Below are 12,622 nucleotides of genomic sequence, written 5' to 3'. Positions count from 1 at the left end.
GGTAACTGTGGCTTCAGACCATGATTTTGGAACGGTCTCACCTGATAAGTAAATTCTGTTGAACAGATTTGTTAAAACAGGAACAACCTTTTCAAGGACTACCAAATATAGCTCTATTGGGAGCCTGTCTGGGCCGGCAGCCTTCCCTTTAGCCATTTTCTTGATCTGGGTTTTGACTTCACCTTCTTTGATGCTCGAACATAGGGAGGCTCTATCCACCATAGATATCTGAGGCAGTCCTAGCTGATTCAGCCAGTCTTTAGCTCTTTGAGGTACGAAGCGAGTATCTTCTTTATATAGATTTTGCATGAATATTCTCGCCTCCTCCCTAATTTGGTCATCATCATGTATAGTAGCTCCTGTACTACTCTGAGATAGGCTTTTAATTTGATTTCTTACCTTATCTGTCCTGATTTTCCAGGCTAAAAAAGAGCCACATCTTTCGCCATAGGAAACATTTTGGAGCTTACTGGCATCCCACCTATCTTTTAGGATATTATCCAAACTGGCTTGAAATTGCCCCACCTATTTGTGGTACTTTTGCTGAGTACTTGTGCCTGCTGCTTTCTGACCTGCTTTTTTTTTTTTTTTTTTAATAGACTCCATCAAAAATTTTCTTGTGTCTTAGCACTTGTTGCCATGTAGAAATTGGCTAGCCATTTTTTTGCCAAAGCTCCTCCCTATGAATACTGGTGACAGCACTGCTGTATTAATTGCCAATATGGCAAGAAACATTATATTTGCTGCCAATATGGTTATGGATACTGGGATACCTTGATTCCATGCAGAAGCCTTTCCTGTTTTAACTAGCCTGTGGGTAGTGCAAATTTTCTATCTACATTGCCCTGCTTCTCCATTGTAATCTGGTTTAAAAAAGGATTTCAAAAGATTTCCATTTTAAAATAAAATAAACACAATTTGGCCAATATAGCTTTTTTCATCAAGCAAAAAGGCATTAGTTATTTTTTAAATTGAATATTTCTACTACAAAAGTAAAAGAGTGTGTCTGCATTTGTGTCCTCTACTTAACTCACTATGTTCATAAATAAAGCTTTTTCTAGATCCAGTGTGTTGCAAACATCTCTGGGATCAAAAGATGATAAATGTATGTAATGCGATAAAAAGTTGGTCCACTTCACAAAAGTCCTTGGGCCTTCACAAATTGAATTTAAGACATCTTTTATCGTCTAACGAAATAAGTGCACCTTCAGCAGCAGTGGCAGAGTTTGGAAAAGTGTTCGTCGCTGATGACATATACCAAGGTGGCATTTGTCTTGTACGGTCTTGTGTTTCTGGTGAGAGTTTATGCAAACATACTAATCTTAAAAAAGTAAATTAGACATTTGACCATTTTAACAGCTAAATCTTTATGCATATTATAAGTAAGTTGTCTTTTTATTTACCTAACACATAATATAGGATTTAATCTATTTCCATAGCCTTCTTGGCAGGATAATGGTGATGAAAGGTCACATAACAGCAATACCAGTGATGTCACTTCTTATAATGACATCATAGGAGAGAGGAACAACAATACATTCAATGTAATCTATTTATAATTTTGGTGAAAAAATACAAATATTTTCACCTATTCTTCCTAAATATACAATAAATGTACTTACGATCAGATACAGGATCTTCACTGCCTTCAGCATCCTCGCAGCCTTCCGCGTCCTCACCTTCTTCTGCATCCTCACTGCCTTCTACATCCTCACTGCTTTCTGCATCTTCTATGTCCAGACAGCAAGAATATGAAAACACACACAGGACACATCATACAAGGTACGACTAAAATATCAATAAATAATTAACATCTCATAAACAGATAATCAAATTAAACAGCTAAAGTAAAATATTTACATATGATATCTTAGTCTTAGTTCCTTTCACCCAACATGTGAAACACCTATTCCCAATCATATTCCCTCAGTGACTGAGTTTTTACCCTTTAGTCTTCCAGGTGAGGACATCACATTTCAAAAACACTGCATTCATCTAATTGATGTGATCTTTCCTAATTCAGCATGAAATTGATTTACTTCCCAATAACATAGCATCTCAAGCACTGATACCTTTTGCAGATTCACAAGCTTCAATTAGTTCCAGTCATCAGGCTGGGAACCCTCGTTAATCAATGCTAATAAAGGATTCTACCTTTACACTCAATTACATTGAAACAGCCATCGACGACATACAACCAATCCACCTCATTTTCAGACTCAAACATGAGCCAGTTCTGGCACCGGGGCCCACAGATCTTCTCCTAATAGAGGCTTGAAACTTCTGGATGTAGGAAGCTGGTGCTCTGTATACTATACCAAAAAGAGGTATAGAGTGCAGAGTCCAGTGGATCCCTAGAGGCTTTACAGAGGCTAAAGTAGATAATACTACTGCTCTATTTTGTAGTATTGTTGGTGACCAGTTAGGCCTATCAGAGGGAAGTGATAAGCATTTGTTGTACACACAATGACAATAAATGAGGCGCACCCTCAATGAATAAATCCAAGATCAATTTATAAAAATAATACTTGGGTATATTTATTTTGTATAACCACACAACTTCGTCTTGGGTAAATACGTTTTGCAATAGAAAGACTTCTCAATTTCAAAAGTGGACACAGTGTAATTTTCAGACTTTGCAATGTTAAGCTATGTAAGGAACAAAGCACTCAGCATGCAGCTAGGTAACATCAACTTACAAAATCAGTCTTCGGGAGTTCAGATCAGTATTGGACAAGGTTCAGTTCAGCACCAACAGTACACCACCAGTGGCACAGGGGCGGCTGGGTGTAAGGTGCAAATACGGTGTTGAGCGCCCGATACAACTCAATGAAGAATGGCGCCATCAGGACAGATGCTGCTTGCAGGCAAGTAACAGCAGCTTGGGAGACCATCTCTGGGGGTTGAAGCAAGCACTGGGCAGGGTCCAAGGCAGCACAAACAATACACCACCAGCGACACAGAGGAGGAAGGTGCAGGGTGCCAACACATTGTTGGGTGCCTAATATTAAGCAATGGAGAAAGGACATAACAAAAAAGGGCAGCAGGTTCAGGCCAGGAGACCGGTTGAAGAAAAGCAACAGCTAGAGAGGCCAATTGTGATGATCTGGGATACCCTTGGTCCTTTTCACCAAGGCCCAGGGCGGTGGTTTTGGTGTTGAAAACGGCTTACCCGGGTAGGTCGCAGTTGAGGTGGTCTCCGCGCGGAGACTGCAAGTGACATTAAGGAGGGATCACCTAATGGTGGGCTCTGGGGCGCTGGAGAACCTCTCTGGAACCGGTGGGCCACTTGGACTCAGGCCGGAGGCGTTGGGTGCAGAGGTGGACCCAGGGGTCAGGCTTCGTGGTTCTTCAGGTCACAGAGTCTTTGCTTGAAGATTGTTGCTTTTGAACAGGTCTGCTGTTCTCAGGAGAGATTGATCTTTGTCGAAGGCAGACAGTCCCCCCAGGGTTTTGGAAGTTGCTGGACTGTAGGACGAGTCATCTTTTGGTGCAGGATCATCGAGCGCAGCTGGCTGGCTGGTAGAGCTGGGGCAAAGTCAATAGTTCTTGGTAATCTTCTCTGCTGGTGAAGCTCTGTGGTGTCTGCCTCTTCTTAGGTCATCAGGAACTGAAGTTCAGGGCTCAGGGGGACCACCTAAATACTACTTTTAGGGGTGTTTAAAGGGAGTGCCAGGTAGTAGCCAATGGGCTACTTACCTTAAGCGTGACTACACCCTCTAAATGCTCACCCCGTGCAGAGGGTGGGCATATCCCTGATCCTGATTGGAGAAGTCGCACCATCTTTAAGATAGTGGGCACTGATAAGTGTACTGCACCTTGCCTTCAGCATCTGAAGGGTGGAGTTGGCAGAGGGAGGCACACCTCCTATTCTCTCCAAGTTTCCCCACCTGTCTTCCTGCCAAAAGGAAGAAGGACAGGAGGGGGGCTTGCTGCTTCCAACAGGAGAGGCTGGGGGTCACGTTACAAAGGCGGAAAGGCATTTGAAGCTCCGCGCCACATATGGCTCTTCCTGACCAGGCGGAGGTGCAAATACCTCCACCCGAGACGGGCATTGTGCTCGACTTTGACCTAACTCCTGAGGCGGAAAGCCGGGAGCAACGCTACTTTCTATTTTATTTCACTGGCACTTCATTTTAAACTCTTGGGCACTCTCCCCCCTCCTTTCTCACTCCCCCTTTCTGCTCCTACCTGCACGGCTGTTCTGGTGCCGTAGCGGGTCTCGGGGAGGATCGCCGCCATCGCGGGGGAAGCCCTGGGTGACGTTGCTCACGCTAGGCCACGCCCACTCTCGATCTGATTTAATCGCGTCCTTGCTGCGCGCGCATTCAGACTTTGACCTAACTCCTGAGGCGGAAAGCCGGGAGCAACGCTACTTTCTATTTTATTTCACTGGCACTTCATTTTAAACTCTTGGGCACTCTCCCCCCTCATTTCTCACTCCCCCTTTCCGCTCCTACCTGCACGGCTGTTCTGGTGCCCGAGCGGGCCACGGGGAGGATCGCCGCCATCGCGGGGGATGCCCTGGGTGTCGTTGCTCACGCTAGGCCACGCCCACTCTTATTAGCATAAGAGGATGTCCCATCCCCAGCCGCGTAGCGGACGCGTGCAGCGGGCGTGCCGCCGGCGCGCCAAAGGCAAGCCCGTCTGCGACGGGCCGGGTCCCGGGGCCCCTCACTATGCCAAATTTCTTATATATTCTACTGCACAATTGTTTGCTCTCCGCGCTGATTGGCCTATTAGCAATCCTCTGGCGGCTCACCTTAATTGTCTTGGGATTTCTCAGCCAGACTATATTAACTTGTCGACCTATTTGCTTAGACCGCAAATAGCAGCGCCGCCTCCTGTACACTTGCATTTATTGCCTCAACCCCGTGTAATTCCCCCCCTCGCAGGCACTGCTTATCTCCTCAATACCCGTTCTGCGGTCAAACACCAAGTGGAGCTTATCGATCTCCTAGACACTACCAAGCCCGATATTTTGTTTTTGACGGAATTGGTTCACCCCTGACTCTCTACCGGACGTGCTGGCAGCCCTTCCTATCCCGTACTATGCACTTCGCGCTGACCGTCCGGTGGGGAAGTCCGGTGGTGGAGTGGCGATGATAGTCCGCTCCAACTTCCAGTTTCAACTTCTCCCCCACCCCCCCATTGCTGCAGTTTATTGTTAAGTCGTCCGTTCTATCGACCTAGCGACCCCTCTTACTTGTGTGCTTCTTTATCGGCCCCCCCAAGCAATGCCTCACTTTATTCCTGCTATACAGGATTTATTGGCCACCCTTGTTGTCAACAACTCCGCAGTTCTTCTACTAGGAGATTTCAACTTCTGGCCGGGTGATCCTCGTGAGGACCCCATGTCCAAAGATTTTAATAACACCCTTCACAGTATGAATTTTTTATCTGATATTTATACCCCTACCCATACACACGGTCACATCCTGGACCAAGTCTGGTCCGTTAATCTGCCAATTTCCACCCCCTCGGTGCTCCCTTGTGTGTGGTCAGATCACTCCTTGGTCTCTTTCCTCCTCGACCTGCGTGTGGCCACAAATCCTTCCCTCCCCAAAAATATTTGTGCCCAAAACTGGAACCACGTGGATCTGCCCGCCCTTTGCCGCTCTTTAGCGTCCTCTTCCCCTATTTTAGTTGACACTTCCCCTAACTCTCAGGTGACCACCCTTCATCGTTGGCTACTTGCTACTTGTGATCAAGCTGCTCCTCTTAAACGAGTCAGAACTTGTCGCCCCCACGAGGCCAACAGATGGTTCACCAAAGATCTCAAAACTCAGAAACTTGCGCTTAGGCAGGCCGAGCGCCGCTGGAGACACAAGTATTGCCCGGATTTGAAGACCCATTATTCGGCTCTTCTCCGGGATTATAAAAGAGCTGTACTTTTGGCCAAGTCAGACTATTTCTCCCAAAAAATCCACCAAGCGGCCAACAAATCCAAAGAGATCTTTACGATCGTGCACGAGCTTGCAGCCTCTGATAGAGTTACTTCCAAGCAGATCCCCTCTCAGTCCCTCTGCAATGACCTCAATGATTATTTCATTGAAAAGTTCGCTAAGATTAAGCACCATATTCCGCAGCCTCCTCCCTCCTTCTCTGTGCCTCCACTATTGCCTACCCTCCTCACTTTTGATCACTTCCCGCTGATTTCCAAGGAGATCTTTCTCACTCTGCTGCGGAGAGTCAAGTCAGGCTCCCCCTCCGACCTCTGCCCAGTCCATATCTTGAGGGAGTTTTTTTCCAGCTGCCAGGATCCCCCCTTACTCTGCTTAATGCTTCTATTTCTCAGGGAATTGTTCCTGATTTTTTTTAAAGCGGCTACGGTCATCCGCATCCTCAAAAAGGTGGGCGCTGACCCTACTCTTCTCTCAAACTTCAGGCCCATCTTCCTACTTCCTTTCCTGAGTAAGATTCTGGAGAGTTACCTTACTTCCTGTCTCTCTACTTTTGTTGAAAATAACCATCTTCTTGCCGCCAATCAGGCTGGTTTTCGCCCTGCTCATTCCACGGAGTCCATTGTTCTCTCCGTGGTGGATGAGCTTAGGAGGAGCGCTGACATCAACTCTCCTCAGGCCCTGGTCCTTCTCGACCTGTCCGCCGCCTTCGACACGGTTGATCATTCTACTCTTCGACACCGTGTCGAGGGCTCCGGCGTCCGGGGCTCAGCTTTGGCCTGGCTCACCTCCTTCCTAATGGACCGCACTCAGGCCGTTAGATTGGAGGGCTTTTCCGCCCCCTTCTGTCCAGTTTTGTGTGGGGTGCCTCAAGGCTCATCCCACTCCCCTCTTCTTTTCAATCTTTACATATATCCTTTGAGTATTGCTCTGCAGGAAATGGAGGTCACGGTGTTTAATTATACCGATGACCTTCAGCTCATTTTCAACCTCTCCTCTACTCCTGACTCCATTCTTAAGTTTAGCTCCACTATGACATTCATCTACAATTGGATGAACTTAAACCAACTTAAATTAAATCCATACAAGACGGAGTTGGTGCTTATCGGTGGTCCCTCCAACCCCTGGACCCCCGCTTTTTGGCCCACTATGCTCGGTTCCCCTCCTCTTCCTTCTGTATCTGTGAAAACTCTGGGTATTAAAATCTGCCATGACCTTTCCATGCACGCTCAGATCAGTTCAGTGGTCTCATTCTGCTTCCTGTCCCTCAGAATCATTCGCAAAATCTCCCGTATCTTCTCAGAAGAAGCCCTCAAACTTATTGTCCTGGCTATGATTTTATCCCATATACACACTGAGGAGCTTTAGAGGGAAAAAGAACCTAGGCCGCCCTCCTCTCAATCAATATCTATCAACAAAGACCTAGGACTTGGAAGGTAGAATCTTTTTTTCTCTGAGCTGTGGATTAAATCCTATTACTTTAGGTATATACCACTCCCCACTTTTTTGGAAAAAGGGTAGTCATCCACTACGGAGCTCCTTCTCTCCGCCGGTCACCAGCGGTGTCCGGCGGAGAGAAGGAGCTCCGTGAGGCTTTGGGTGATCCGCATTACAGCTGAGTGTGGAATCACTGCGAGGACTCACTTGAGGAGCCCGTGCAGGACCTATTGATGCGAGCTGGTACGCGAGGCCATGGCTCACTAAGGTCCCCAGAGAGAAAACTCTAGCAGTGTCCTGTGTCTGTGCCAAGCGACTGGAGCAGCCCTGACGAAATCGCCATAATAAGATTGGGCGATGAAACATGTTGGCACTATGGTATGCACATTAAGCAACCTTTTTAATTGTTGATTTGGGTGCACATCAAAGGAGTAATAAAGTTTGAACCTATTGAGGGTGTATCCTTCTCAACCTTTTATCTTCACTATTCAGTCGTTTTGGTATGTGATTTTCTCACCACGTACCTTCACAAATATATTTTTTGGGACACTCTTCGAATTTTTCTTTGAAACATGATGGTAACCAATGATGATAAAAGTGGGCAAAGCTGATGAGTACCAATCAGCAGGCTCAATTGGTGTTGCGCACGTGAGGTGCCATCTTGTTTTTCTCACATTTTTTCTTCTTTTTTCTTATTTCTTTTACTATTTGTATTTGAAATAACACTTGGTGTAGTTTATATGTATTCATGCACCTTGAGGTTTGTCTGGGGGATTGCCACAGGTAAAAATCCTATTTTACAATTGAAGGTGGCTAGCGTAGTGGATGACTACCCTTTTTCCAAAAAAGTGGGGAGTGGTATATACCTAAAGTAATAGGATTTAATCCACAGCTAAGAGAAAAAAAGATTCTACCTTCCAAGTCCTAGGTCTTTGTTGATAGATATATGATTTTATCCCGCCTGGACTATGGCAACGCTATGTACGTTGGTATCCCCGCGTACGAACGCCGTCGCATGCAGCTTATCCAAAACCAGGCAGCCCGTCTTATTAAATCAAAGATCAGTGTTTATGTCCCGGGCAGAAACCATCGCTCTTCTACCCAGCTCCTCCTTAGCGTCCCTCGCTACCATAGGAAAAAACTTGATGGCTCGAGATTCTCTATTCTCGCCCCCCTGTTTTGGAACGCACTTCCCTTTGCCATTAGATCCATTTCCATCTATATGGACTTTCGCAAAGCTCTCAAAACCCATCTATTCTCCATGGCCTACCCACTGTAGTCTTTGTTTTAGCGCCAAGAAACCGCTTGGTAGTAGAGCGCTTTATAAAACTCTTCAACTTCGCCTCTGAGTGTGCAGGCACTCACCCCAGGAGGTCAGAACACTGGTGACCACACTTAGGGGGGGTAAGTTTCAGGGGACCCCTTTAAGCGGTCCTCTGTGTGCAATTTCCAATAAATCTGACACTGGGATCAGTGCAGGTTTATTATACTGAGATGTCTGGTACCAAACATCCCATACGTCAGTGAAGCCATCATGAAACTGGGGAACTCGTGATAACATGTGGCCAGCTCATGTACTTACTATGGTTCCCCTGTTCACTTACAGTATCCAGGAACTGACATGCAGATATGCCCACACAGGAGATATAGTGCACCCTGCCCTAGGGCTAAGGCTTTCTAGATGGATGTATTACCCATATCTCATACAGTGTCTTGTGGGCATGGCACACAGGGATGTGTGCCATGTCGACTCTTCAGTTTTGTCTGTACCAAAGCACTCAGTCTGAACTGGCAGAGTGCAGGGTCTTGCTGAGGGGACCCTAGGGTAGCACAATTTGTGATACTACCCTTGGGGTCCCTCTTCAGTGCCAATGTCCTCGGTACCATTTACTAGGGTCTTACAAGGGGTACTGAAGAGGTGCCAATTGGGAAACAAAAGGTACAGTTTACTCCAATGCTGTTTACTGGGGAGTAGCCTCCTACTGATGAAAGCTACTGGCTCGTCTTGACCATGGTCATTTAATTGGGATAGGACCGCTCCTATCCCATGTTCAGAGGCATCAGTCTGCACAATTAATTTATTGCCATCTGGAGCTTCCAGTACAGGTGCAGAGCACATTGCTTCCTTCAGAGTGTCAAAAGCCTTTGGACAGCTCACTGTCCAGTTCACTTTCTGCTCATTCTTTTGGAGGTCATTTCTGTGAGGGGTGTCATAATGGTGTCATCATCCCTCACAAACCTCCTAAAGTACCCAGGCAAGCCAAAGAAGGCCCTAACTTGAGTCTGGGCTGTTAGAGCTGCCCAGTCCAGAATGGTCTCGACCTTGGGCTGTAAGAGATGAATGCGGTCTCCACCAGCAAGGTAGCCCAATGTATACAACCCTTCCCTGCCCGATCTGGCACTTGTTTGTCTTGATAGTGAGGCCTGCACTTCTCAGAGTCTCAAGTACTTTCCCGAGGTGGATCAGGTGATCCTGCCAGGTGGAACTAAAGACAGCAACATCAGCCAGATATGCTGCACTAAAGGATTCCAACCCAGAAAGGAAGTTGTTCACCAACTGTTGGAAGGTGGCACGGTCATTCTTTAATCCAACGGATGTCACAGTAAACTGGAAGTGCCCATTTGGAGTGGAGAATGCTGATTTTTCCTTTGCTTCAGGTGTGCAATCAAAGGTACTCAGATATGTGGCTGCTCACAACCTGTCAATCAGTTCATCTGTCCTTGGAATTGGGTCCGCATCAGTTTTGGTCACAGCATTGAGGCCCCTATAGTCCACACAAAACCTAATTCTTTCTGACCACCCTGGGTATGAGGCTTGGGGACTAAGACAACTGGGCTGCCCCAGGGGCTCTCACATGGCTCTGTGATTCCCAACTCCAGCATCTTGCTTACCTCAGCTCGGATGCCCTTTTGCACATGATCAGACTGTATATTTTATTCTTGACGGGCAGGCTGTCACTAGTGTCCACATCATGGGTACACCAGCTAGTCTGACCAGGGGTCAAAGAGAAGAGCTCAGTAAACTGATTTAGGACTTGCCTGCCATCAGTCTGCTGGTGGGCAGTGAGGGGGGTGTCTGACATGAGCACTCCTTCCACTGACCCATCTTTTAGACTGTTGGTCAGGGAGAGGTTCACTCTCTCCTTTCTGATCCTGATCTGTAACCATGAGCATGGTCACATCTGCCCAGTCATAGTAGGGTTTAGGGCGGTTGACATGGATGACCCTCTTGGGGTTCCTGCAAGAGCCAAGGTCCACCAGATAGTTGACCTCCCCATTTCTTTCTAGGATGGGGTAGGCCACCTCGCTTGTCTTGGGAGAGCCTTCTGAGCCACTGGCTCCAAAACACACATCTTCTGGCCTTTTTGGAACTCAACCATAGCAGCCTTTTGGCCATACCATTGCTTCTGGAGCTCCTGGCTGGCCGGCCTCAAGGTTTTTAATTGCTCTCTCTATGTATTTAGCCATCCTGGAGCAGAAGCCAAGCACACACACAGTCTACTATAGCTTGCTTAGGTATCCCATCCTTTCTTTACAAGGCACAGTGTTCCCAGACAGGATGACCAAACAGAATTTCAAATGGGGAGAACCCCACTCCATTCTGTGGCACATCCCTGTATGGAAGTAGGATATCCCGTCTCCTTTTGAGTTTTTGAGGGACTTCACCAATCATGCCTTTCATGGTCTTGCTGAATCTTTCAACAAGGCTATTATACTGTGGGTGGTAGGGTGTAGTGAACCGGCAGGTCACTCAACACTCCTTACACATGTGTTTCAGGTAGCCAGACATGATGTTTGTACCTCTGTCTGACACCACCTCCTTAGGGAAGCCTACCCTGGTAAAGATACCAATGAGGTCCCTAGCCATTGCAGGGGCAGTAGTAGTATTAAGGGGAATAGCCTCAAGGATAACTTGTGGCATAATCCAGTACTACCAAAATATATATGTTCCCTGATGCTATAGGAGGGTCAAGGAGACCAACAATGTCAATCCATACCATCTTTAAAGGAACCTGAACCACTGGAAGTGGGATTAAGGGTGCCTTTGGGTGCCCACCTGTCTTGCCAATGGCTGGACAGGTGGGACAGGAGCTCTGGCACAGGGGACCTGGTTGGCAGGGACCCTGTGCACTACCAGTCAAAATGACATCATTTTCCAGACAAAATGTGGAGGCTAACCATGTCTAAAAGAGGCACTTTCCTGAACTAGATTTTCTAGATTGTGAAACTGTACATGAAACTGAGCTAAACCCTCAGGAAAGGCAAGGAGGGTTGCATGTGAATCTATTAAATATATCAATGCTGAAGAACCGAAGTTCATTTTCTTCTCCAGAATTGGATTTTTCATAGATTCACATGCTTGAACCAAGGTTAGCAAAGTAGCTCCAAACACAGTGGAAGGTGGGATATAAGGTTTATGTTACAAAAAGAGGTGCTGCAGCACTGCTCATCCAAATGCTGCTTCCGTTCTGGTCCAAATATGAAAGCAGTTATACCAACTGGATGTAAGCCAATTTCACCATGTTTTAGGGAGTGAGCACGCGCACTTTAGCACTGGCAAGCAGTGGTAAAGTGCACCGAGTCCGAACGCCAGCAAAAACAATCACAGCAAAAATGGAGGAATAAGACCAATGTTTCAGGGAAGACCACTGTTACATTTTCAATATACTCATCGCTTTAACTTGTTATAATTTATTCCTTGTTCTGGTTCCATTAGAACACTGCTTAGAATGTTAAGCCTCCAGGCACTCAGTTGTGCTGTTGTGCTCTGGAGGGCTGATCTGACAGTTGCTGTGCTGCAATGTTTCTGCATTAAAATTACTTAATCTTTATTTGATATAATGGAATTCTTACAATGGCGCGAGCGGAGGAAGACTACTCACAACAATGAGTAGCAGCACAGATGAGCAGTTTTCCTGAACCCTGGAATGATCGTTTGATGGAGTTAATTTGCCGCTTATAAAAAAGAAAAGAAGAAGGAGAGTACGTAGTTGCTGACTATAACAGGAGTGCCTTTACAACTGGGATGATCCTGAATGGGCATTCTGCAGGCGAGTGACTTGTTGTGCGTTTCTCGTTTGGATTCAAGAAGAACCATACTTTAACAATTGCGTGATCGCATTATACAGCGAAGAGACGAGATGCCGTTTCACAGAAGGAACGCATAATGGCATCGTTCATCGTCTAAAGGTACTGTTGAAGTCACTAATACCGGCTAAACTTGGTAAATATCAAAAGTAACCATACGCGCTTACCGTTTGACACGCGCAATCTAATTTTTG

At 46.4% G+C, this 12,622-nt stretch overlaps 1 protein-coding gene across 4 annotated transcripts in view; it reads right to left on the bottom strand.

Moving 5' to 3' along the window:
* LOC146816482 (exportin-5-like) overlaps positions 1-12,622 on the bottom strand; it is a 1,867,381-nt gene that overhangs the window by 484,164 nt on the left and 1,370,595 nt on the right. For 2 of the 4 annotated variants that reach the window (XM_085610326.1, XM_085610328.1), the window contains one exon: positions 1,623-1,730. In XM_085610326.1, coding sequence (XP_085466452.1) covers positions 1,623-1,730 — 108 coding nt within the window. The remainder of the gene's footprint in view (positions 1-1,622; positions 1,731-12,622) is intronic. The other 2 variants (XM_085610327.1, XM_085610329.1) reach the window with 1 other exon arrangement.

This window comes from Triturus cristatus, chromosome 6 (genome assembly GCF_964204655.1).
Source record: "Triturus cristatus chromosome 6, aTriCri1.1, whole genome shotgun sequence".
Taxonomy (NCBI): Eukaryota; Metazoa; Chordata; class Amphibia; order Caudata; family Salamandridae; genus Triturus; species Triturus cristatus.
This window is presented reverse-complemented; position numbering and strand designations above follow the sequence as displayed.